General features: G+C 42.7%; 3 protein-coding genes across 3 annotated transcripts in view; 1 reads left to right on the forward strand and 2 right to left on the reverse strand.

Annotated features, from left to right (window-relative positions):
* Positions 1 to 370: 370 nt before the first annotated feature.
* On the reverse strand, positions 371 to 7227 carry nipa2 (NIPA magnesium transporter 2). Its single transcript, XM_087784427.1, has 6 exons — positions 7102 to 7227; positions 5941 to 6150; positions 5686 to 5742; positions 3906 to 3996; positions 1496 to 1656; positions 371 to 1420 (listed from the first exon to the last, which is right to left on the reverse strand). Exons 2-6 carry the CDS (start codon positions 6077 to 6079, stop codon positions 777 to 779), a joined length of 1092 nt encoding a protein of 363 aa, XP_087640553.1. The 5' UTR covers positions 6080 to 6150; positions 7102 to 7227; the 3' UTR covers positions 371 to 776.
* Positions 7228 to 8508: 1281 nt separating this feature from the next.
* Positions 8509 to 11320, reverse strand: nipa1 (NIPA magnesium transporter 1). The gene is made up of 5 exons (XM_087782905.1): positions 11137 to 11320; positions 10982 to 11029; positions 10713 to 10803; positions 9984 to 10144; positions 8509 to 9179 (listed from the first exon to the last, which is right to left on the reverse strand). The coding sequence occupies exons 1-5, from the start codon at positions 11264 to 11266 to the stop codon at positions 8686 to 8688; spliced, it is 924 nt and encodes a 307-aa protein (XP_087639031.1). The 5' UTR covers positions 11267 to 11320; the 3' UTR covers positions 8509 to 8685.
* Positions 11321 to 12261: 941 nt separating this feature from the next.
* The window catches only part of herc2 (HECT and RLD domain containing E3 ubiquitin protein ligase 2), a 36329-nt gene continuing 23177 nt past the window's right edge, over positions 12262 to 25413 (forward strand). Inside the window, exons 1-34 of the mRNA XM_087784428.1 lie at positions 12262 to 12373; positions 13533 to 13641; positions 13931 to 14024; positions 14144 to 14275; positions 16559 to 16781; positions 17192 to 17292; positions 17998 to 18139; positions 18221 to 18325; positions 18417 to 18588; positions 18673 to 18846; positions 18906 to 19094; positions 19169 to 19320; positions 19532 to 19689; positions 19765 to 19878; positions 19958 to 20209; positions 20275 to 20468; positions 20548 to 20748; positions 20816 to 21044; positions 21146 to 21270; positions 21388 to 21566; positions 21632 to 21807; positions 21886 to 22041; positions 22118 to 22303; positions 22387 to 22563; positions 22639 to 22742; positions 22820 to 22970; positions 23054 to 23262; positions 23346 to 23478; positions 23602 to 23729; positions 23818 to 24013; positions 24080 to 24213; positions 24412 to 24588; positions 24670 to 24806; positions 24881 to 25032. Of these exons, the coding sequence (XP_087640554.1) occupies positions 13570 to 13641; positions 13931 to 14024; positions 14144 to 14275; positions 16559 to 16781; positions 17192 to 17292; positions 17998 to 18139; positions 18221 to 18325; positions 18417 to 18588; positions 18673 to 18846; positions 18906 to 19094; positions 19169 to 19320; positions 19532 to 19689; positions 19765 to 19878; positions 19958 to 20209; positions 20275 to 20468; positions 20548 to 20748; positions 20816 to 21044; positions 21146 to 21270; positions 21388 to 21566; positions 21632 to 21807; positions 21886 to 22041; positions 22118 to 22303; positions 22387 to 22563; positions 22639 to 22742; positions 22820 to 22970; positions 23054 to 23262; positions 23346 to 23478; positions 23602 to 23729; positions 23818 to 24013; positions 24080 to 24213; positions 24412 to 24588; positions 24670 to 24806; positions 24881 to 25032 (5224 nt within the window). The 5' untranslated portion in view covers positions 12262 to 12373; positions 13533 to 13569. The remainder of the gene's footprint in view (positions 12374 to 13532; positions 13642 to 13930; positions 14025 to 14143; positions 14276 to 16558; positions 16782 to 17191; positions 17293 to 17997; positions 18140 to 18220; positions 18326 to 18416; positions 18589 to 18672; positions 18847 to 18905; positions 19095 to 19168; positions 19321 to 19531; positions 19690 to 19764; positions 19879 to 19957; positions 20210 to 20274; positions 20469 to 20547; positions 20749 to 20815; positions 21045 to 21145; positions 21271 to 21387; positions 21567 to 21631; positions 21808 to 21885; positions 22042 to 22117; positions 22304 to 22386; positions 22564 to 22638; positions 22743 to 22819; positions 22971 to 23053; positions 23263 to 23345; positions 23479 to 23601; positions 23730 to 23817; positions 24014 to 24079; positions 24214 to 24411; positions 24589 to 24669; positions 24807 to 24880; positions 25033 to 25413) is intronic.

Below are 25413 nucleotides of genomic sequence, written 5' to 3' on the forward strand. Positions count from 1 at the left end.
TATAATATGTGGGCTATATCTGAACCCTTAGACCAGTCGTTGAGAAACATTCCCTATAGTAAAATGTGTTGATGTCAAACTCCAGGCTATAGAATCAACCACACGTTCCCATGATGCACTGCAGTTGTTTAATTTTGCTTCAAATTTGTATTTTTAGTTGGTTTCAAAAATGTCAAACAAAAAATGTTTGCTTGATTTGACTGATCAAACTCAACGCTAAGTCTGATTTAATAAAGGCATTAAAAATACATTTACCATGAAGCTGAACCACTGCGTTCAGGTCAGTGGCTGCTCCGGTAACTGTAGTTTATGGCAAAAAAGCGGGGCTTAAAATGAACAATCCTCTCTTAATAAAACAAACGATCGACGGTAGTGTTAATCATTTATTCACTGTGCCATAAATATGTAGAAAATCTGTTGGTTCGTCTTCAGAGCTTTTCATAAACAAACAGTCAGTGTGACCGTCGACTAAAATAGTTGTTACATAACCACAAAAATCTGATCGTAGGGAGTGTCCTTTGAACACCTTCAGAGAATACACATCATCTCTCTGCCGTAAGGAAACTACTTTTAGTGCATTAGAGCCAAAAGTTGTCTTTAAAAAAACATATTTACAGCTACAGAGGAACTAATTTCAAACAGTGATAGAGTGACGTCCAGAGAACAGTAAGGCAAATGAAAAGTACAATCCACTGGTCCATAGAGGTCGGCGGCGTCCGGCTGATTGTCTCTACAGACCACTCCTCCGTTCGTAGGGCAGCGAGATGCCGGTGACCCTACGAGGACGACGTCGCCCCGTTTCTTCTGGAAATGCTGTCGTAAGGCAAACCCATCTCTCGGTCGTCCACGTCGGCGTCGCTGGTCAGTAGTTCATAGGTGCCGTGGGACGCCGTGCCGTTGCTCGCGGAGAACGGACGCTCCTCCTTCCTGATGGCCACGGCGAGCGAGGCCAAGCTGATGCTAACGTCTTTGAAGGCGTGGAGCAGGAAGATGCCCACGATGATGGTGAGGAACCCGGCCAGCGTGCCGATCACGTCGTCGGCGCCCATGTGCTCCCACTCCTTGAAGAGGATGGCGGAGCAGGTGAGCACGGAGGTGGTGAAGAAGACGTAGTAGATGGGCGTGACCAGCGACGTGTTGAAGATGTCCAGAGCCTTGTTCAGGTAGTTGATCTGTGTGCTCACGCACGCCACCAGAGACAGCAGCAGCATCCACGCCAGAGGACTCGTCACCACGTTCTTCCCCGCGATGGCTTCTTTGATGGCGATGCCCAGGCCCTTGACGCAGGACACCGACAGCGCTCCGATCACGGAGCAGATGGTGATGTACACCAGGATGTTGGTCTGACCGTGGCGAGGGCCCACCACGAATATGAAGATGAGCGCTACGATGATGACCAGAGTGGCGAAGACACAGAACCCTGTGAAGAGAGCAACAGGTGTGACCCCCCAAATGGACACATCGGGTGACAGACTGTGGGACGTGTCTTTGGTACCTGGATCGGCCAGCTTTTGGGTCATGTGCTCCAGACTGCTGATCTCCTCTTCTTTTGGAGCGTGGATCACCATGGTGGTGGAGCCCAGGATGCTGAGCAGGCAGCCCAGCTTCCCATGCAGGTTTAACCGCTCGGTCAGGAAGTATGAGGACAGCACCGCACTGCAACAACAACTACAGTCACACACTGCCCTCACCACAGCAGCCAGAGTACCCTATTTTTCAGACAAGGATTATAAGGCGCATTAAGTGGGTTGTTGCTATACGTTTTTTTCCACAAGGTTAGCGGAAAAATATTAGAGCATCATGGAAGTGTATTACGGAGCCTCGCAGAAGTGTATTACGGAGCCTCGCAGAAGTGTTGTACGGAGCCTCGCGGAAGTGTATTACGGAGCCTCGCGGAAGTGTATTACGGAGCCTCGCGGAAGTGTATTACGGAGCCTCGCAGAAGTGTATTACGGAGCCTCGCAGAAGTGTATTACGGAGCCTCGCAGAAGTGTATTACGGAGCCTCGCAGAAGTGTATTACGGAGCCTCGCAGAAGTGTATTACGGACCTCGCAGAAGTGTATTACGGAGCCTCGCAGAAGTGTATTACGGAGCTTCGCAGAAGTGTATTACGGAGCCTCGCAGAAGTGTATTACGGAGCCTCGCAGAAGTGTATTACCAAGCCTCGCGGAGGTGCATCTCGGAAGTGTATCGCGGAGCCTTGCGGAGGTGTATCGCGGAGCCTCACGGAGGTGCCTCACGGAGGTGTATCACGGAGGTGTATCGCGGAGGTGTATCGCGGAGGTGTATCGCGGAGGTGTATCGCGGAGCCTTGCGGAGGTGTATCACGGAGCCTCGCAGAGGTGTATCACGGAGCCTCGCAGAGGTGTATCACGGAGCCTCGCAGAAGTGTATTACCAAGCCTCGCAGAAGTGTATCTCGGAAGTGTATCGCGGAGCCTCACGGAGGTGTATCGCGGAGGTGTATCGCGGAGGTGTATCGCGGAGGTGTATCGCGGAGGTGTATCGCGGAGGTGTATCGCGGAGGTGTATCGCGGAGGTGTATCGCGGAGGTGTATCGCGGAGGTGTATCGCGGAGGTGTATCGCGGAGGTGTATCGCGGAGGTGTATCGCGGAGGTGTATCGCGGAGGTGTATCGCGGAGGTGTATCGCGGAGGTGTATCGCGGAGGTGTATCGCGGAGGTGTATCGCGGAGGTGTATCGCGGAGGTGTATCGCGGAGGTGTATCGCGGAGGTGTATCGCGGAGGTGTATCGCGGAGGTGTATCGCGGAGGTGTATCGCGGAGCCTTGCGGAGGTGTATCACGGAGCCTTGCGGAGGTGTATCACGGAGCCTCGCAGAGGTGTATTACGGAGCCTCGCAGAGGTGTATTACGGAGCCTCGCGGAAGAGTATTGCGGAGGTGTATTGCATAGCCTCGCAGAGGTGTATCGCGGAAGTGTATTGCGGAGCCTCGCAGAGGTGTATTACGGAGCCTCGCAGAGGTGTATTACAGAGCCTCGCGGAAGTGTATTACGGAAGTGTATTGGATAGCCTCGCAAAGGTGTATCGCGGAGCCTCGCGGAGGTGTATCGCGGAGATGTATTACGGAGCCTCGCGGAGGTGTATTACGGAGCCTCGCGGAGGTGTATTACGGAGCCTCGCGGAGGTGTATGACGGAGCCTCGCGGAGGTGTATTACGGAGCCTCGCGGAGGTGTATTACGGAGCCTCGCAGAGGTGTATTACGGAGCCTCGCAGAGGTGTATTACAGAGCCTCGCGGAAGTGTATTACGGAAGTGTATTGGATAGCCTCGCAAAGGTGTATCGCGGAGCCTCGCGGAGGTGTATCGCGGAGGTGTATGACGGAGCCTCGCGGAGGTGTATTACGGAGCCTCGCGGAGGTGTATTACGGAGCCTCGCGGAGGTGTATTACGGAGCCTCGCGGAGGTGTATTACGGAGCCTCGCGGAGGTGTATGACGGAGCCTCGCGGAGGTGTATGACGGAGCCTCGCGGAGGTGTATTACGGAGCCTCGCGGAGGTGTATTACGGAGCCTCGCGGAGGTGTATGACGGAGCCTCGCGGAGGTGTATGACGGAGCCTCGCGGAGGTGTATGACGGAGCCTCGCGGAGGTGTATGACGGAGCCTCGCGGAGGTGTATGACGGAGCCTTGCGGAGGTGTATTACGAAGCCTCGCAGAGGTGTATTACAGAGACTCGCGGAAGTGTATTACGGAGCCTCGCGGAAGTGTATTAAGTAGCCTCGCGGAAGTGTATTACGGAGGTGTATTACGGAGCCTCGCGGAGGTGATCACGCTGTAGATTTTTTTTAAAGGAATTCAACTGCGCCTTACAGTCTGAAAAGTAAAGTAGCACATTCATCAAGTACAGCAGTACCACCCAAACACAGGTGAAGATGTCCAGCTACCTGACGAGCACGCTCAGGGCTCCCAGGGGGGTGACGAGGGTGGCGGGAGCAAAAGCGTAGGCAGCAAAGTTGGCCCCTTCACCGGCCCCCACTGTGCAGGACAAAGACAAACAGAGCCAGAATGAGAACTGGGACCCGCTGAGGTTTCAAAACGCTGTCAGACTGAAGATTTAACCTGGATTAAAGTCGGTGGGAAGCAGTTTATTTTTAGATGTCTCAAAGCATATTTGTCAAATTGCACAATACAGACTTCTAGGATTGGTCACGGTTGATTGTGCGTCTTTACAGAGGCAGAAAAATAAATATTTAATGTAAGCAAATAGTGTTAATTTACATGGAAAAAAACTTCTGCTGCAGAAGGTGTGACGAGGACCTACTTCTTATAAACACACAAGAGTGACGTTATGTGGTGACAACGAGATGGTCAATATTCATTTTATTTGTTCTACAAACTAAACTAGTAGCACATGTTTGCCTCGCACTAAAACCCCTACAGCTCATGTATCCTGCTGTTACACAGACACACAGCAACATATCTCAAACGCCCACGTTGGTCATTCTCATGTGCGTACAGTAGGGAACACACAAACCCAGAACGCTGACACACACTCAGTTTGACCTCAACATAAAGTTTGGGACAATGCCAACCCTGTTCTACAGCAGGAAAGTCAACTTCTCTGCGTGGACACGACCCACATTCTGGGTTGAACCACGTCTGTCTCAGTCTTGTGACGAGCATAGAAGGAAAAAGGGAAAGGACTTAGGAAATGAAAAAGGTGGACATGACTAGAAATACAAGCCAATAATAATAATAATAAGATACATGATGAAGCTCATCTGTGAGGCCATAAGAACAACAGGCTATTAAAGTGAATATGCTTTAAATGACAGCTATTGAAACATGATCAGATCCAGCTTAAAAAGTCCGTAATAAGATAGTTTTCAAAGCCACGCAGCAGTAAAGTGGTAAATAATTAACTCCATCGGGTTTCCTATGCGTCAGACACTATGACTACAGAAGCGGTTGGCTCACCTTAATTCTATGTTAAGAAACAAAAACAATATTTCACAAGGAGTCAACACACTCCAAGATCATCAAGAACTAAGTCAACTTATTTTAGACCTCAGTATTATCTGACTTGCTCAACACAGCACTTTGCTACATAGATAATACAGGGTGTTCTGAAAGAACACAAAAAGGGCATTTGCTCATATTTCACCTGAGAATACCGAACCCATGTTAATCGTTCCAACAAATCAAACAAGTGCGTCTTGTTTTTCTAAAGACTCAAAGTTATACTTGTAGCGAACAGGAAATACATAGTTATACAAGCTAGTAATGACAGCGCCAGTAAACACACAATGAGACAATGCTAGAAATGTACTTGCAAGTTTTTGTACTTGAAGAAACGTGTGAAGCCGTTTATCTTGATTTGGAACCAAATAAATTGCTATTTGCTTCGTAAATACATTTATGTTTTGTGGGTTTCTTACTCAGATCTATGGTAAGTTGATACAATTATCGCCTAAACTACTTACATCTGCAAACAAGTTACAGCAAAATGATTGAGAAGATGCATAACAGACCAACCAGCATTCCAAGCTCATGCATGACTCGCACATATTTACATTCTTTAAATGGTACTAGTGTTTTGCTGCTAGAAAAAAATACCCCACACGCATAAAGTGCGTAGCAAATAGAGACATAAGTACTGCCAGTATTACAAAATAAGCCCAAAACAGACTAAAACAGAGCTTACAAGTGAGTGTGAGGACTTACTTGATAGTAAACCAGCCCACCACAGCCATTCTTTCAGGTACGCATGCCCCCCCTGACCTGGAAGCAGAACGAAAATGTAAGCAGGGATTTATACAAAAATGAGGTGTTTATACTACAGTCAAGCATAGCAGAGATTGTTCCGATGACTCATGTTGTAATAAATAAACCCGACATCAACACAGCTAAACCAGGAGAGCTGGTCAGGGAGTGCCGCAGAGGAGCCGGATGAGCAGGGAAGTACGTATATGTATGTACCTGCCCGCATGGATCCCTTCCGCGCCAACCGCAGCAGCCCTTTTTTCTTCAGGATAAAGCTGCCCCCGATGAAGATGCTGGAGCTGACGGCCAGTCCCAGGCCAATGTAAAAGTCATACTTCCCTCTATCCTGGCCCATCCTGGTTGAATTGTTGAGGCCTGTCACATTGACGCGCAAACAAAGTGTGTGGTTGAGGCCACCCTGGCTGCCTGGAAACACAAAACAGAAGTCATCAAGAACAAGTCTCCATTGTGCGTCTACACAACTACCGACCATTGCAACAGACATCACAACATGAAGGTAAACAAAAGTTCTGTCCTGCCATCGGCACGTACACATCTGTCGGCTGCCTGCCCTACGACTGCGGATGGACGAAAGACCTGATTCAATACGGTCTTGTAATACTTCGCGTCACATGCGTGTATCCTCCTTCCGCCCTTCGCAGCAATGTGCTGCGAGTACACCTCCGTCCACCAAAGCCACACAACAAATAAAACAGACTGGAGGCCAAACACAATGCTTTAATTCTTGCCACAGGTCTTTTTACTTGAAATCGTTGATACGTTGTTTGAATTATATTACTATTCTTAAATTACATTAGTTGTTGGTTACCGCCCACACAACTATCTCTACAACTATGACAGAAGTTAGTAACCTGGTAACACCCCCAGGTTTGGTTGTCATTGGTGATGACTGAAGATCAGGGAAGTAAAGGTAAAAAGGTGAATAGATCAATGAGGAAGTGTGGCAGAGAAGTCCTCTGGTGCAGACTTGAATGATGTGAGACACAAAGAGGAGTCTTCATAGATGACGGACTATAGTCACTATGGTTTCACGTTGAGTTGACGCCGCTGACGTATGTAGGAACCTGAGCAAGCTAGTTCAAGTTAACGTGCTAGCTCTCGGTGTGTGTTCACCGGGGCTACCATGACAAAACACGAGGCTACATCACACTCAGTCACTTCCTTTGGAGCACTTTGTGGTTGTCTTCAGTGACAATGTGTCACATTTGCTCACATGTACCACAGTTGACGGTCCATTCCTCCGGGTTAGCAACATTAGCCTAGTTAGCGCTGCGGCTATAGCTAACGTCAGTCAAGCAGGGACGTGATGTATCGGATGTTTCCGAGAGAATTCTGGAGTAAATGTGAGTGAAATACCTGATCGAAGGAGAGTCTGGCAGCAATGACGGGACAGCTCACAGCCACCCTGCTTCTTAAAAGTTCTGGTGAGACTTCACATGCTGCTCTGAGCGTCTGACCAGCAGCACCAACAACACACACGACGCTGACAGAGCCTGCAGTCAGCAGCGCGGGGCAGAGCCTAGCGCGAGGCCACGCCCCATTAGGTCAAGACTCCGCCCACGTCGGCGCATTGTAACCAACGGCAACGCGCGCAGCAGTTATAGTCCCCGCCCACTCCGACACACACCTGACGACACCTTATTTGACTATCACTGCCAGATAAGATTCTGCCGACTCGGATTTATCAAAGAAGTGATTTAACGTGAGAAACCAAACCATTTTTCACTCCAGTTTTGAAATAAACAGTTTAACAAAATGGTCTGAAAATAATTTAGGAACGGCGTTTAGAACGTGTCAAATGATGATCAATTATTATTTATATTAGAGGTAATTTAATTGTATAACATGAATCATACATCATCTTATAAACTCTTATAAAGTCATCGAATAATTAATGAAAAAAAAGTACTTTTAAAGTGTCGTTTGATACAGAAGCCTTTAGGTTTCCTGTGGGAGGACACTTACTTCCACCATGGTGTGAGTTAATATTTCACCCATTACCAGGAGGTAAAGTTGAGAAAATTCCAGTCCCACGCAGCACTGTCCCAAGAGGTGTTCTTGATGCGTCAGCCATTCCTAATGAGACCCATGGCCTCAGACTTGAAGGTAGAGGCCTGGTATTAGCCTGTAGGACCACAATTCCCATAAAGGAGTATATTATTGAAATGACTGAAGTCATTCAACACATTGAGTTGATTAAAAACAAATAATAAAGAGTGGGCTGTTATTATAAATTACTTACTTATCAACCTTTTTGCTAACAGAACTACTTCTGCCATGCTGTCTGACTGAAATAACACTTGAAAATGTAAAGTTATTCAAGATTAGTCAGGAGAGACCATCAGTTGGTGGAGTTAATTTCCATTTATGTCGTCTATTGTATTTCCAGGATCAGGACTGAGCGCTTGCAAAGTTCCCTTTGTGCCAAAGACAGACTCTGGGACAGCACAATGTTGACTCTGAAAACAAGAATCTTGTTTCATCTTTGTCAAACTGACGTAACAGCTGACAAAACAGAAATAGCAGAGGTTTGTTTACAATGGCAAATAGAAAATTGAAGGTTTGGCAAAAAATCATCAAAAATATGACGCAAGTGTTGAATATATCCATTTAAATAATGTACGGAAATTAGCTTTAATGAGAATTGGCCCGGTCTATGATAATAATGACAAAATCCTACTCTGGGAAGTCACTAATTTAATCAACAAGGAACAGAGGCCATAATACATTAAAATATTTTATTCAAGTTTCATCCATTGTTGATCAAATAAAGGACATTTATGAAAAACCCACCCATGTTATTAATGAATAACAATACAAATATAAAATAAAGCTTAAAAAACTAATTCAAAGTACAAAAGTTAATTGAAAAAATGCCAAGTTATAAACAGAATAACTTATTCGCTCCTCAGGTTACATTTACCCAAAGAAATAATAACCTTAATCAGCCTTTTGTCGACTCTGCTTCCAGGTGAGGGACGTCTCCTGGGATAAACGGAGCAAAATGACGCCGACGCACACTGTGGATAGTGCACACATCATGGCAAAATAGTCTGCGATTATTAAGGAAGTCCACTCCCTAAATATAAGCGCTGAGGACAGAATGACAGTGGATGTAAACGTCACATAATAAATAGCTTCAAAAACGTTGGAGCTGAACACTTCCAGGGCTCGGTTGATGAAGTAGAACTGTATGAGGATGCTCACGGCCAGCGTGGACAACAGCACCAGGAAGAGAGTCAGTGCTTGGCCATCTTCGTTCAAGATATCCTGCGCAGCCAGACCAAGTCCTTTGCTGCTCGGTACTGTGAAGCTGCCCAACAGTGAACATATGGAGACATACACCATGATGTTGGAGGAACCATGTACGGGGGCGATCCATGCGATCAGGATTATAAGTGTCAGGACCACCAGGAGGACAAAAATGATACACACTGTAAAAAAACAACAACTTAATATCAGGGGTAGGCAATTGTATTTCCTCACATTATAGATCATGGCTGTTATAAGGGGCTGTCAAACCAAAAGAATAAAGTGACAAATACATTTTTTCTATGATGGGCATTAAAAGGACATTCAGAAATAAGCTTGGTTCTTAATTTGATTGTATATCATTTCATTTTAAGATATATTTGACCATTTTATGTAAAATACATTAAATGCAAAACAAGTGTTACTATGCCATCATTTTATTTTTCATTTAATGCATTATATTTTATATACAATTTATTTAAAAATAGTATGTAAAGTCACTATGAAAAGTATGAAACTAAAGCCCATAAAAAGGACAATTAAAAGGCAGGAAAAGGAGAAAAAAGACTTTAAGGAAAATACATGTAGGGTTGAACTAGTAATAGTGTTGATTGATTGTGATTTTAAACATTTCTTAATCGACAGCTTTATAGTATTTCTTTGACTTCATGCGGGCCACATAGATGGAGTCAGGGGACCCTAGCTGTCGCACTTTGCCCAGGGTTGGTTAATACTGTCAAATTTCTAGTTACCACAGCAACTTTAAAACAGTATATAACCTAAATACTAGATAAGCTATGCTTGTAAACCAAATAAAACCATTTTTCGGTGACCTTTTAGCCTCAACAGCCTAGATGCTAATGCTATATTAAATGTCCATAAAGTACTAACTAAAACCTGAAATAACCTATCATCAATCTCCACTAAATGGACGTTAAACTGCTATATAAAGCTGTAAATAAAAGTAAAAACATGTCATAGGTCACCTGGGTCCAACAGTTGCTGCTCCAGCTGCAGACTGGATGTGATAGTCTCAGATTTGGGAGAATGTATAATAAGAATAACTGAGCCACAGCAGCATAAGACACAGCCAAGCTTTCCCAGGATATTTAGTCGCTCCTCTAATATCCAAGAAGCGAGGACCGCCCTGTACAAACATAGAACCTTAACACATTGATTTTTAAAGGCCAAATGACATTATTTTGAGTTACTGACAGGTTCACTCAGTTGTGGGGTGTGTCCAATGTGTTCAAACAATGCATTTCACTACATTTCTATCACCTAAAAACAGACCACCTTTCAATATACATTTCACATTAACAAGACAATATGACCAATATTAGAAAAGCAATAAGACACCACATATGTCTGCCAAAAATAAAGCGGCATATCAATACAATAACTTGCAGGAATTAAAAAAGTAATTAAGTAAGTAAGTAATTTATATAGCCCTTTTCTAGACCAGGGTCACAAAGCGCTTAAACAATAAAAAAAAATACTAAAAAAAAAATATACTAAAAAGATCAAGATAACACCAAGAAAAACACAGGGGTCCCATAGAATCAGGGAAAAGCCTGCACTAATAAGAAAGTCTTAAGATGTTTCTTGAAGGAGTCAGTAGACATGTGTCTCAGATTTTGGAGAATCTATAATAATAATAAGTGGTTGATTCTGACTTGACAACTTAATTTCACGAACAACAATGGAAGTCTTACCCAAACAGAACCCCGAGAGCTCCCAGGGGTGTCACAATCACAGCTGGAGCCATGTTATACGCCAGGAAGTTCCCAATTTGACCAACTATCACTGAAAGGACAGAAAGTCATTTGAAAATCTTTTACTGGATCGTTTATCACAAAAACAGCTACAACATTTATCAGAATTACAGAAACAGCACCAGCTAGGAACATACAAAATATTCTTTTCTACTTTCTGATAGAAATCTCAAGGGGCAAAGTGTTTCCGTGTGTGGTCGCGAACTCACTGGACACGGTTCCGATCCACCACACGACATCGCGGAGATAAGAACCTCCTGTGGGGGGGGGATCGAGAATGGATTCAGCTGTGATATCCATCTGGATTCAGTCATAGTAACTAAACTGCGAGTGTTATGATTTAAAATGACTTCCGTCTTCCTACCTCTGTCACGGGAGCGAAGCATCCCCTTTTTCTGGAGCACGAATGTGGAACCATTGATGAAACTGGCCGTGACTGCGATGGCTATTCCTCCCAGCGGCATTGTTTCACTTTTCGTCATCGAAGCAGACATTCCTGGACGAACACAACTTAGTTGGACCGTTGGCCGCGAGGGGTGAACGTTAGACTCCACTGATGGGAATGGAGGCAACACACGGCGCATGCGCGACTTCAGCCAACTTGTTTTAAAATAATAAGTAAATAAAGAAAAACTTTTATCCTGTAGCGCGTTAATATTTATGGGATCTTGCCTTATAAGAATAAAAAAAAATGTATTTCCTTAAACTTACTTTTACTTACTTATTTAAGAAATATGACTCATAAACTCTATTTTCAAAACCAAATGAGTTCGTCATGACAGAGTCATCTTGATTCCTTGCTATGTCCACCTTTTATTTGATGAAACACAAGTTTTTTTATGTCGTGTATGATCTCCAGTCCCATCCGCTGCTTGAGCTTTCCTCAGTTGTATATCCTTGACATTCCTCCAAACATATGTGATTTAAAGCAGAAGAATTTATTAAAAATGTTTTTTTTCAACAAAAAGAAGAAACACCCATGTAGAATAAGTACTTGTATTGCTTTGACATCCACAAAACTGGAACTGCTGTGTTTTCCTCATTGTTATCTTGATCTTTTAAGTATATATTTTATTATAGTTTTGATTGTTTAAGCGCTTTGTGACCCTGGTCTGGAAAAGCGCTCTATAGATATAAATTACTTACTTTGAAACTTTTGAAACTTTGAAGATGCTAGACAAAGAGCATTTTTGATTGATTTATAGTTTCTTGTTAAGACAAGACTCATAAAGGCGTACTTGTATTCATTCATAACAAAACACTGCCCTCTATCGGAGGGTTGACACATTTCTAGGCCAACCCCGCCCCTCCTATGTCCCGCCCTGAAGCATAGGGCGCGCTTGTTTCTGCTAACCGTCTGTCCCTCTAACCGTCTGAACGCGTGCGGTGCAACTACAAAACATTTCTCTATTCGCAACGAACCCTGTTCCGGGACATGTCGTAGAGCAAAACATCTCGGTGCGATGGGCCGGGTTTCGATGACGTATATTGTTTCTATGCCGCGTGCCCTCTCCCCCTAGCTGTCAATCATGTCGTTACGCACGTCTGTAATGCAGCAAACTAGCTGAGGGTGAAGGGAGAAGCGAACGAACAGACCGCAGGTAAAAATCATAACATGCTACTGACATTTTGGAATATGAATCGTTATGTCCGTGAACGGTTTCGCAGCGTCGTGTCGGTGAGACTGTCATGGCAGTGACGCTCGGTCATGGCTGTGCAGATGATGCTGCTAGAGCGACCCTAGCTAGCAGAAGCTAATTAACGTATGCTAGCCATGAAGCTAATTGACTCTTATTCTCTCACAAACGTATCCTCCTGGACACATACTTGACATCTGCTTCACGTGGATCCACTCCCCGCAAACTGCGACACTAGCCGGATTATTTTAGTGTATCCCTGCTGTTATTGCTACCCTTCAACGTCTTTCAGCTGCTTTAATATCCTGCTATAAGCGACATTATAAACGCACCCAGACCACATTCTTCCTAGTTTTTCACAACCTATTTGTGAACTGGGAAGTGTGGAGGTTTTGCGAGCTTTAATGTGGTTGCATGTAACTAACAGTAGGACGGTTTGTGTACACAAAACACGGTTGGATGTTCACAAAGGCTTTTAACAACATCTGCATCATTATTAAACGCACAAATTAAACGTTTAGCGAACCTTATTTTAGCTACGGTCTGTAGTTGTTGTGTGCAGTTTTAAAACGTTTGTTCAGAAATTATTATGTTCTTACCCTGGTATAGAAAAGTCGCTTTACTAATAACTCTTACTTACTTCTTATTTACTTGCGAGATCTAAAGACCTATGATCTATTATTACTATGATGTACACAAACACTCATTTTGTCACATCTGAAATGCATATGTCTGTAGATAATTTACACATGATCAATGGTGACACATTTCCCTTCAGTATTTGGACTAGTTTTAATTTTTAGTCTCATTTCATCCTCAAAATAAACCATTTGTAGTAACCAATTGGATATTATCATTTCTACACCACGCCATCATACACTTTAATTCTTTCGATACATTTAGTCAATCGCCCACATTTATCCATCCTAAGGGTCAGTATAAAGACCCACATTAGGAAAATAAGTGTCTAAAAGTAATAATTTATTCTCTGTAGGATCCATGTCAGCTATGTTTTCATTATGATGCTGGAAACATGATGTTATCTACTTAAATTGTAGCATAAATATAATGGCTTATGCCTCCTCATTTTATTTGTTTAATTGGAATCTCATTCTCTTTTCAGGTGTGCTGCTCTTGCAGCCCGGTAAGGGTTGGGGAAGATGCCTTCTCCTACTTTCACCCTGGATGCTCAGCTGAGATTCCACGATAAATGGTTGAAGATAGACTTACAGGTAACAAACGCATCTATTGATTTTTAAGTGCATAGGGGTTCTAATAATTAAAGACTGTTTCTCTTAATATGCTTTAGTTGTTGTTACAATAAATATAATTAAAGCTGTATAAAGAGTTTGTTTTTATGTACACATTGCCAACCCACCACCTGTTTTTATGCTAATTATGTAGTTTCTGGATCCTATTTATACATGAGATCCTATTGAATATGATATGGACATGAATATGTGTATAGGTTAAAAACCACTTATCTTTTATTGATATTTGTGCTTCTTTGTCCTTTTGCAGCGGGCCTTCTCTCTAGAGGGGCTGAGTGAAATGTGGAATGAGATGGTTAAAGATGAAGAAATAACGTTTAACGGAGAGGAATCTGCGCACACAGGTAAATTAAAAAAACAATATTCCTGTTTATGTGGTGCATTTGTCCGAGGAGTGACGCCTGAAAGGGCCCTAATGTTGAAAGTGCGACAAATTAACATTTGCTCCTGAATGTTTTCGCAGAAGATTGCACTGACTGCTTTGGAACTCAAAAGAAGGATGAACCCAATGATAAAGAGAAGAAAGAAGAGGATGACTCGTCATCGTCTGCGCATCATTCAATCATAGAGACGTGGGACTGGGGCAGGCAGCCTGGTGAGTGAACAGTTGAGGAGTTGGATATTTCTGGCTTTTCTTTCCTTCTGTGACATTTCTGATACTATACAGCAGGGGTCACCAACGTTTCTGTAGCTGCAGACTACTCCAAGGGCATTGAGACTTTAATATATGTGCTTAAGCATGATACCTTTTATTTCTCCAACACACTCATCACAATATGATTTCTTCAATTAATACCAATGTTGCAACAAGAAAGCAACAAACTCAAATAAAATAAGAATTATGTGGGCTACTCTGGGGCATCTTTGGCCTCCCTGCTGCCCACAGGCACCACGTGGGGGACCCCTGCCACAAGTCTCTTCATGTGACATCTAAATGTTTCACAATGTTGATGATTAAAAAGTGATTCTGAACATTTCATCATAGACTTGTTTTTGAGGTGATCAGTTTGCTGTCTTTCTGGCACATGAGGTGCGGATAGTCGGAGAGGTTATTTTTACCCCCGAGAAGTAATATTGCTCAGTGCTGTAATGTGGATCTGCAGATGGATCGGCCAGAGCTCTACTTACCAGCAGATGTGGGTGGGGTGTCCTTGTGGTGGACTGAGATAAACAATGTCTGCTCTGCTGATAGTGACTACTGCTACTCGCTGTTTTATTGACACAACCAGGAAACACTCTGAGCTCACTGTACAGTTAGTGTAACTGGATCAGTAAATGCATGAGTGCTCTGTCATTGATGCCTGAAGTTTAACACATCCTCTTTTTCTATGACTGGTCTGATGTTTTCACACAGCAATTGAGAAGAAAAATCTTTTATGAAACAATTTATTTTTTCATAAATTATATGAAAGATTACTCCTGACAGCCACACACAGCTGACTGGAATGTGGTTCATACACCCGCAGGCCTGTGTGGCTTACATAAAGCTTAAGTGGATTTTAGACCTGCTATTTTGGCCCATCCTTTCTTCCCTGCAGCGCTGCTCTATACAGACATATAAGACATATAAGGGAAACAGTTCAGAACAAAGCATCCATTTTTTAATCCTCATGTAAGTAAGTAAGTAATTTGTCTTTATATAGCGCTTTTCCAGGCCAAGGTCACAAAGCGCTTAAACAATCAAAACAATACTCAATAAAGTATATACTTTAAAGATCAAGATAATACTGAGAAACACACAGGTGTTCCAGATAATCAAGGAAAAGCCTGAACAAATAAAAACGTCTTAAGATGTTTCTTGAAGGAGTCAGTAGATCATCAAGCGCAAAGAGAGAGGAAGATCGTTCCAAAGCTTAGGAGCAACAGCCTGGAAGGATTTCTCTCCTCTGGTCCTGAACCGTGTGCGAGGAACCATCAGTAGATTCTGATCAACAGACCTCAGAGTGTCTTTATTGTTAAAAAAAAAAATGAAATCATCAGTGTTGATATTGAAATGATACTGTAAAGTAATATAGAATAAATTCATACAAAAATGAACATTTTCAAAAACCATACATGGTGGATAAATTGTGTTACATATCCAAAACAAGAGTATGCTGTTTAATATTGTAAGACCAGATTGCTACGTTAATAATTCAATTTCACCAGCATCTTTACAGAAAGACACTCAAGACAGACGGTCTCTTTTTGGGTCACACACAGTCACTAAAGTCGGGGGAAATAAAATTGAAATTGTCTTCCTATATGTCTCTGGTTGTCCTTTTATGATCAACAACAACGGATTTCTCTTAAAAGTCTACATACTTTGTTACGCAATCGTTTTAAAAGGAATGTTAATGCTTAACACAGCAGGTGAACACCAGTGATCTGATCCAGCCTTGCACCCCAGCTCGGGCTCTGAGGTCTGTGGATCAGAATCTACTGATGGTTCCTGAACACGCTTCCGGACCAGAGGAGAGAAATCCTTCCAGGCTGTTGCTCCTAAGCTTTGGAACGATCTTCCTCTCTCTCTGTGTTTGATGATCTACTGACTCCTTCAAGAAACATCTTAAGACATTCTTATTATGTTGAAGGCCTTTCCCTGATTTTCTGGGACTCCTGTGTTTGTCTTATGTGTGTTGGCCTTTTAAAGTATACATTTTAATTAATTATTTAATTATATTTTTATTTTAATTATATTTTAATTGTATGTGTTTGTTAAAGTTCTTTGTGACCCTGGTCTAGAAAGGCGCTCTACAAATAACCTTTACTTTGATTACTTCATTACATTTAACAAATATTTCTCAATCTTTAAAGCATTTAAACTGTTTTTTTTGTTTTTTTTCTGAGTCTTCTCGATGTAAGAAAATTAAATGTACTGTTTATCCTGTGTCAACAGATGAGAAAGAGTTGAAGGACTGCCTGATGATTCTGGTAGATGATCAGCAGAAGCTCTCAGCCGTGATGGCCAAGAGCACCTTGTCCGCCCAACGCCTCCGACAGCGCCTGGTCATTCTGGAACGCTACCTCATCTCTCTGAGCCACAGCATGATGGAGGAAAAGTTTAAGGTTCGCTGGAAGACCCCACCAAGCCCGCCACTGCCTGCTGCTGATAACAAAAGGTGAAATTAGTAAAATCTCAGATCACCTTATTGATTCTATCATACTAAGATGAATCTATGTTCAAAGATACTTAAATCATCTTTTTATATTTTTGCGCTCTTTTCCTTTTTTGTTTAGACGAGAATATGAAATGACTGGGCTGACATCTCTTTTTTAAACAGGCTCCAGTTATCAAAGAGGCTAATTTAAGCTCTGTATGATGTTGATTTGATTTTTTTTTTCTTACAATTCTTTGGCTTGCTTGTGCTATTTTTATATCCTATCAGTTTGTATTTATTGTAACTCGAGTGAAATTTAATTTTTTCAGCATGACTGTGTTAAAAATGTTACTGTAGAAAATTGTTCCCATTATGGATACGGCTCAAAAGTCACTCACTTATTTTCTTTTTGTTATTTTTTGTCATTTCAGCCCCCGCCCTGCTAGCAAAAGTGTGGAAGGATTGGCCAGAGTTGGCTCCAGGGCAGCGCTCTCTTTTGCCTTTGCATTTCTGCGTCGGGCCTGGAGATCCGGTATGAATTCGATGTGGCCCTTTAAGTGTTGTTTTGTTGCTTAGCTCTGAATTTTTATAACAGCTGTTTACAAATGTGTTGCAACATTTCTTTGGTAAACAATCCTTTACATTTTGCAGTTCTATTTTTGGCTGTGCTTGTGCAATTCCTATGCCTTTTGGCAGTATGTCTGTTATTAGTTTTATGGCTTAAAAACTCTAGCATGGTTTTCAAAATATTTCTTATTTTTTGTTCACTTCTTTGAAAGTGTCATTAACAAACCAAGAACATCAACGTTGCCACCTAAGTCCAAAGTCTCAAGTCGGTTTGCTTCCTATATGTAGGTGAAAAACACTTCATGCTGATGTATTTTGTTTCATCAGTTCCGTCAGTTTGTCTTGACCAGTGTGGTTTGATGGTAACTTGGAGACAGTCAGTCTCACCTCACATAGACCCCTTGTAACAGGAGACCCCACACATTATCTTTAGAAGTTGAGTTCCTCGAAACTCTGTAAGAGCATCAAAGCATCAAGGGTCTATTCTTACCTAGCTCAGACACTGACATGTTACTTGGAGCAACATAAAAACTGGTTTGACATTATACTATGTATATTGTGTGACCTAAGGTCATTTGGTATTCTGTCTGCATGCCTTCTATCTGTATTAAATATTAAATATAATCCACACTTTTGACATCACTAAATTAAAAAGTGTGCTCTGTCACAGGCGATGATGCAGACCTCTGCAGTGAACTTCTCCAGGAGTCTCTGGATGCTCTGCGGGCCCTCCCTGAGGCAACTCTGTTTGATGAGGGGACCGTTTCATCCGTGTGGCTCGAGGTTGTCGAAAGGGCAACAAAGTTTCTTAGGTCTGTAGAGGGCTGTGTATTAGTTAATAATATGTAGCAAAGTCATGACTGTATCTGATTTGTGATCCTTAATGGAAGCAGTGATGTCCATGGAAGTGCCAGCACCAAGACCAACGTTCCTCTTCAGGACCAGCACCTAGCTTTGGCCATTCTTTTGGAGCTGGCGGTACAGAGAGGCACACTCAGGTATTTAATGTCTTTTATATATTGTCATTCTCATCATCATATGAAACCTCAATAGTAATGATTTGTTCTTTTCAACTATTCTGTTTTCCAGTCAGCTGCTGTCTGCTGTTCTGCTGCTGCTGCGGCTGTGGGAAAGCAGCACTAGAGAAATGGACAATGAACGCTCCACACAGGGTACCAGTGCTCCTCTCCTGCCACTTCTGCAACGCTTCCAGAGCATCCACAGCGGCAAAGAGGAGCCAATTCCCGAAGAAGATACAGAGGTGATGATTTGTCCTCTGGCCTGTAAAAATGACTCATTTTCTCTGTGTGGTTAAGGTTAATATATTTTATGTTGTGTTTGCCAGATACTTACTGCCCCACTGAGTCCAAATGAGAGCTTTCTACGGTATCTGACTTTGCCTCAGGATAATGACCTGGCAATCGACCTCCACCAAACCGCTGTGGTTATTATGGCTCATCTGGACCGTTTGGCTTCTCCGAGCAGTCCCCCACACTGCAACTCAACCACCACACAGAAGGTAACAAGTCACATTCATTAGTTTGTTCAAATCTCTAAATACATTTGTTGTCGTTTAAGGGGACCCTACAAGAGGTAATCGCTTGGGGTCTTTTGGGTTGGAAACTGTACGCCAATGTCAACGGTCCGGTCCAATGTAAAGGCCTGTCTGGTCTTGGGGTGACACAAATTGTTGGCTCAGAGAAAGCATTTCTCATTCTGTCGAGCACTGGTGCTGTTTACAGCCAAAACTACAAGAGCACAACTCTGGTAAGTCTATTAAACTGCTCATGGATCGCTTACAGAAAACAAACATTCACTCACTCCCAAATCTTGCTATGCAGGCACCCTTGCTTATCCATGGACTTAGCTCCAGAAAGATTACCAAACTAGCAGCTCATCCAGATGGACAGCATTATCTCGCTTTGTCAATCAACGGAGAGGTTTTCTCATGGGGCTGTGGCGATGGCGGTCGTCTGGGACATGGAGACACCACGTAAGGAACATCTACAAGTTCTGGTGTATAACTTACTATCGCTTCTGAAATTGTACAGTGACATTAAAATGACAAATGGTGAACAAGTTAGAATATTTGTTTCATTGAAATAAATCTATTCAACAATTTGTCCTGATGGTAAAAATAATGAAGTTGAACATGGAATATATTATATATATTTTTAAACTTTTGTGGACTTTTTTTTTTCCAGATACTTGGAAGAACCCATTATGATAGCTGCACTCAATGGGAAACAAGCTGGGAAGCATGTTGTACACATTGCCTGTGGAAGCACCTACAGTGCTGCCATCACAGCAGATGGGGAGCTGTATACGTGGGGCAGAGGGAACTATGGTCGACTGGGTCATGGTAAGTGTCTGCTGCTAATTTTGAATGACCTACTTTTTCTATTTCTTTCTTATAAATCAATGATCTTCACTTCAGGGTCCAGTGAAGATCAGACAACCCCCATGTTGGTTACGGCGTTGAAAGGACTGAAGGTTGTGGATGTTGCATGTGGGAGTGGTGATGCCCAAACACTTGCTGTAACAGAGAATGGTAACGACCAGTGTTACTTTGTCTTTTGTCATTGTTTTGAAGGATATCATTTGTACTTCATTATTACTCTTTTCTACAGGTCAAGTGTGGTCCTGGGGGGATGGAGACTATGGTAAATTGGGCAGAGGTGGCAGTGATGGTACCAAGACCCCCAAATTGGTGGAAAAGCTGCAGGATGTATTTACAGTAAAAGTTTGTTGCGGTAGTCAGTTTTCACTGGCACTGACAAAAGATGGTCAAGCTTTCACCTGGGGAAAGGGGGACAACCAGCGCCTGGGTCATGGCACTGATGAGCATGTCCGTTACCCCAAATTATTAGACAGTCTACAGGGTAAGAGGAATTCACATTGTTGTACAGTGTTTTGATTCTTTCAATTTATTGTAATGTCATTTCAGGGAAAAAAGTTGTGGATGTTGCAGTGGGATCCACACATTGCCTCGCCTTGACGGATGATGGGGAGGTGCACAGTTGGGGCAGCAATGACAAGCTACAGCACTTTGATACACTCTTCTTAAACAAGAAGCAGCCTAAAGCACTTCCAGGGCTCAATACCAAACACATTGTTGGCATCTCCTGTGGCCCAGGACAGGTACATGAAACTGTCATCTTTAAGTTTGGATTTTAACGAAAATATGTTTTTAAAGTTTGTATTTTTATGATGATTTCAGAGCTTTGCCTGGTCCTCCAGCTCAGAGTGGTCCGTTGGACTTCGTGTACCGTTTGTCGTGGACGTATGCACCATGACCTTTGAACAACTGGACCTGCTTCTACGAGAGGTCAGTGAGGGCATGGACGGCAGCTCTGACTGGCCTCCTCCACAGGAGAAGGAGTGTATGGTGGTTGCCACGCTCAATCTCCTCAGACTCCAGGTAAGTGTTTTTTTGCTCCTATTTTATGGACAATTTGTTGTAATTTATATACAACTTGTGTCTGTAGCTCCATGCGGCCATAAGTAACCAAGTGGACCCAGAAGAGCTGGGACTGGGCCTTGGCAGCGTGCTTCTTAACAACCTGAAACAGACAGTGGTTGTACTTGCTAGCAACGCTGGAGTGCTTAACACCGTACAAGCTGCTGCACAGGCAGTCCTCCAAAGCGGTTGGTCAGTTTTGCTGCCCACTGCTGAAGAACGGGCAAGAGCTTTGTCTTCACTTCTGCCTAATGCTGGTTAGTCAAAGCTTTGAAATGTTCCACAACAAAAAGTATCACATTCAAAATGTTAACAGTTTTGAAGATTCTGATAAATTAATGTATTTTGTCACTGCTAGCATCCGGGAATGAAATGAGTGTGACACCTGGACGTCGCTTCATGATCGACCTCTTAGTTAGCAGCTTAATGGCCGATGGAGGTTTAGAATCTGCACTGAATGCTGCCATCACAGCTGAGATTCAGGTATGATGGTGTTTGATTAGTAATTGACATTGCATGAATATAAGTCAACTCAGTAGTTGCCATCCTGATTCATTGTATCTAATAATATGATAACAAATGCATATTAAAACACTACAGGATATCGAGGCCAAAAAAGAAGCCCAGAAAGAGAAGGAGATAGATGAGCAAGAAGCAAATGCATCCACCATGCACCGTTGTCGAACCATGCTGGACAAAGACCTCATCAACACTGGCATCTATGAGTCTGCAGGGAAGCAGATCCTGCCTCTGGTGCAACTTGTACAACAACTCTTGAGGTATATGTCAAACGCATTTTGGCATCTATTCTTAAATTACTCAGGCTAATTGGACTTTCTTTCAGAAACATTGCATCCCAAACAATTGCCAGACTGAAAGATGTTGCTCGCCGCATCTCAAACTGTCTGGAGCAAGAGCATGTTAGCAAAGAGCGCTCGGCCTCCCTGGATCTTCTGCTTCGCTTTCAAAGGCTTCTTGTTGGAAAACTCTACCTCGGTGTTAATGGAACTGATGGCTACAGTGAGTATTGATGGTTTTCTTTGCCCAGAATAATTGCGTTGATGCAAAACCAACTTTAATTCTTTAATTGTTTCACAGATCCAGAGCTTTTAGGTGTTGGATCCCTGTTAAAAAAGTACATTGCCCTGCTGTGTACTCACATTGGAGACATCCTCCCAGTAGCAACCAGTATTGCCTTGACAGGCTGTCGTCACTTTGCTGAAGTCTCTTGTGTGATAGAGGGAGATTTGACAGGTAACCTTGCATCCCATAGATCCTCAATTCAACAATGCAGCGTTAGTTAGTGTTGACACACTTCTATGACTCCCAGGGGTCCTGCTGCCTGAGCTGGTGGTGTCCATCGTCCTTCTCCTCACCATTGATGCAGGTCTGATGCAAGAGACTGGCTCAATACCTCTGCTTGCTGGTCTACTGGAGCACCTTGACAGATATAACCATTTGGCTCCTGGTCATGAAAGGGATGACAATGAGGATCTTGCCTGGCCAGGCATCATGGGTAAAAAGCCGGCTTTCAACTAAATGCCATTGTTTGCATCCTTGAAAGAAAAAAATTAAGAACATCGTTTTCTTGTTTGACAGGTTCGTTCTTTGCTGGGCAAAGTTCCAAAAACAATGAGGAGGTATCTCTCATCCGCAAGGCTGACCTGGAGAATCACAATAAAGACGGAGGCTTCTGGACGGTGATTGAAGGGAAGGTTTACGACATAAAGGACTTCCAGGCTCAGTCGCAGTCAATGACTGGGAATAGTATTCTTGGTAAAATTCTTTAGCATCGCAATTACAAGACTTTTAAGTATTTATTGTTTGAAATAAAAACTTTGATTTTTACAGCTCAGTGTGCTGGAGAAGACCCTGTTGTGGCTTTGGAAGCTTCTCTACAGTTTGAAGACACAAAAGAGTCCATGCAGGCGTTCTGTGTTGGCCAGTATATGGAGGTATCAACTGAAGTCATCTGATTTCTTTACACTGAATAACCTACTACATCATTGGTGTTTGGCATTTCTATGTGCAGCCCAACCAAGAAACAATCACAACTCCGGACCTCAGCAGTTTGTCATCCCCGCTCATTGACACAGAGAGGAATCTGGGGCTACTGCTGGGTCTTCATGCTTCATACCTGGCCAAGAGCAGCCCACTGTCTCCCATGGAGATCGAATGTTCCAGTAAGTTCATTGTGATATTCATTTCTAATCTCTCTACTTGAATTATTTACTAAATTGAACTAATCAAAAATGTCTCTGCACAGAATGGCTTCAGTCGTCTATATTCTCTGGTGGTCTGCAGACCAGTCAGATTCACTACAACTACAATGAAGAGAAGGATGAAGACCACTGTAGCTCATTAACTACCCCTGACAAAGCCAAACTCTACTCTCGCAGACTGACTCTCAGTGACCATGCACAGCCTTTCCTGCAGGCAATTGCTGACAACAACACTCAGGACCACAATGTTAAGGTGCAGCCACTGAACTGTTGTTTTTATCACAATTGCCATCAAGCCTAAATCTAACCTCTGCTTTTATATTTTCCACACTGTAGGATTTCCTCTGCCAAATTGAGCGTTGCTGCAAGCAGTACCATCTAATAACGCCCATCTCTTTTCCCCCTGAACACCCTGTGGAGGAAGTGGGCCGCCTGCTGCTCTGCTGCTTGCTAAAACATCAAGATCTCGGTAACCAAGCAACTGATTTGTTAGTTTTGTGGGAGTTGATCATCTCATCCATTTTATTTTTTCATGTGATGGCTATTTTTGAGCTCAATGTATCTAATTCACATTTGTCACAATCTGCCACAGGTCATGTTGCTCTCGCTCTAGTTAGTCAGTGTGCGTTAGGTGTGGACCAAGGAAAACAGAAGTCTCTTCCAAAATCTGTGATTGACGTGTGCCGTATGGTCTACCGAGCAAAGTGTTCTTTAATAAAGGTGTGAACAGTTTGAAACCTTAAATTCGGAAAAAAAAAGTTGTACAATTGTTGGACCAGGATACCTAAATGTGTCATTTTTATTTTAGACTCATCAAGAACAAGGTCGTTCTTACAAAGAGGTTTGCGCTCCGGTCATTGAGCGTCTGCGCTTTCTGTTTAATGAGCTACGTCCAGCTGTAAGCAATGACCTTTCCATAGTGTCCAAATTAAAGCTGCTGAGCTCGCAGCCACGGTGGAGGAGAATCACCCAGAAACTCATCAGGGACCTCAGGAAAAAAAGAGGTCTGTGCTTATATTGTTTTATCTGCTCTTATATCCAATACTCAACTGTTTAAATTTCCATCTCAGTTCCCAAAAAATCAGACTCTGCTGACATTGAAGAGCCAAAGTTGGAGATTGAAGGCACTATCGAAGAGGACCTGGATGTAAACATTAGTCCGACACCTACTGACAGAAAATCTACCACAAGCAAAACTGCCAGGGTAAAGATGTGTCCATTGAAAAGTGATCTAATTATAAACCTATTTAGATTATGTAATCCCTTAACGATCTGGGTGTGAGATGTGCGTTTGTATATGTATATACACATATATATATATATATATATATATATATATTTATATATGTTTTTTTCCCATTACATTATGTAGTAGAGTTACAATTTTTGCACTTGCTCACAGCCGGACAGGTGGCAGCCACTACTTCACACAGTGTCCAGCGTCCAGAAATACCGCTGGCTCAAACATGGTGCTCTCGGTGTGTTCTCCCAGTCCAGCCTCATGGCCACCATTGTGGATTTTGCTCTGAAAGAAGAACCACTAGATGTAGAGAAGATGAGAAAGTGCCTCCTTAAACAGGTGAGCTATTATTTTTTGGTGTTAGAAGTTAACATGACAATCCCACATTCTCAAGAATATTTCTTTTGTTTCTCACCATAGCTGGAGAGGGCTGAAGTGAGACTGGAGGGAATTGACACTATGCTTAAGTTGGCCTCCAAAAGCTTCCTACTCCCCTCTGTGCAGTACTCCATGCTTTGTGGCTGGCAGAGAGTCATACCAGAGGGAACGATGATTGGGTAAGGCAATTTATTTTTTACTTGCGGTGTGAATGTCATTTCTGACTATTTCATTTTCTTTTTTCCCCATTTAGAGAACCTCTCGCTGACTGTTTGAAAGATGTTGATCTTATTCCACCATTCAACCGCATGCTTTTGGAAGTAACATTTGGCAAGTTGTACTCCTGGGCCATACAGAACATACGCAACATTCTACTCGAAGCTGGTGCCCATTTTAAAGAGCTTGGTGAGTAGTCTTTTTATAGCAACAATAAGTAATATTATTTTTAAAATATTTTTGTTAGAAAAATAATGGCCTATGTAGTAGATCTCTATCGCCATTTTTTTTAAAAGATGCTCTTCAATCTGTCTGTGCCTGTAAGTGTCATGTGACCACCAAACCTTTACAGCACTAGATCAGAGTCAGTGTTTTCATTTGAAGTACTGAGAGACTTTACTGCTACTAGGAAGATAAAACAAGAATTTAAAATTAATTTAAAATTTGCGATGACGTAACAAAAAATGTATAAAGAAAGATGTAGAAAGATTTAGATTAATCAAAAAAATCTATGCCATTAATGTCCCCTCTATTATGTTCTAAATTACTTTAACATCATTGGTAAGGATC

Source organism: Callionymus lyra, chromosome 2 (assembly GCF_982586985.1).
Source record: "Callionymus lyra chromosome 2, fCalLyr1.hap1.1, whole genome shotgun sequence".
NCBI classification, from domain to species: domain Eukaryota; kingdom Metazoa; phylum Chordata; class Actinopteri; order Syngnathiformes; family Callionymidae; genus Callionymus; species Callionymus lyra.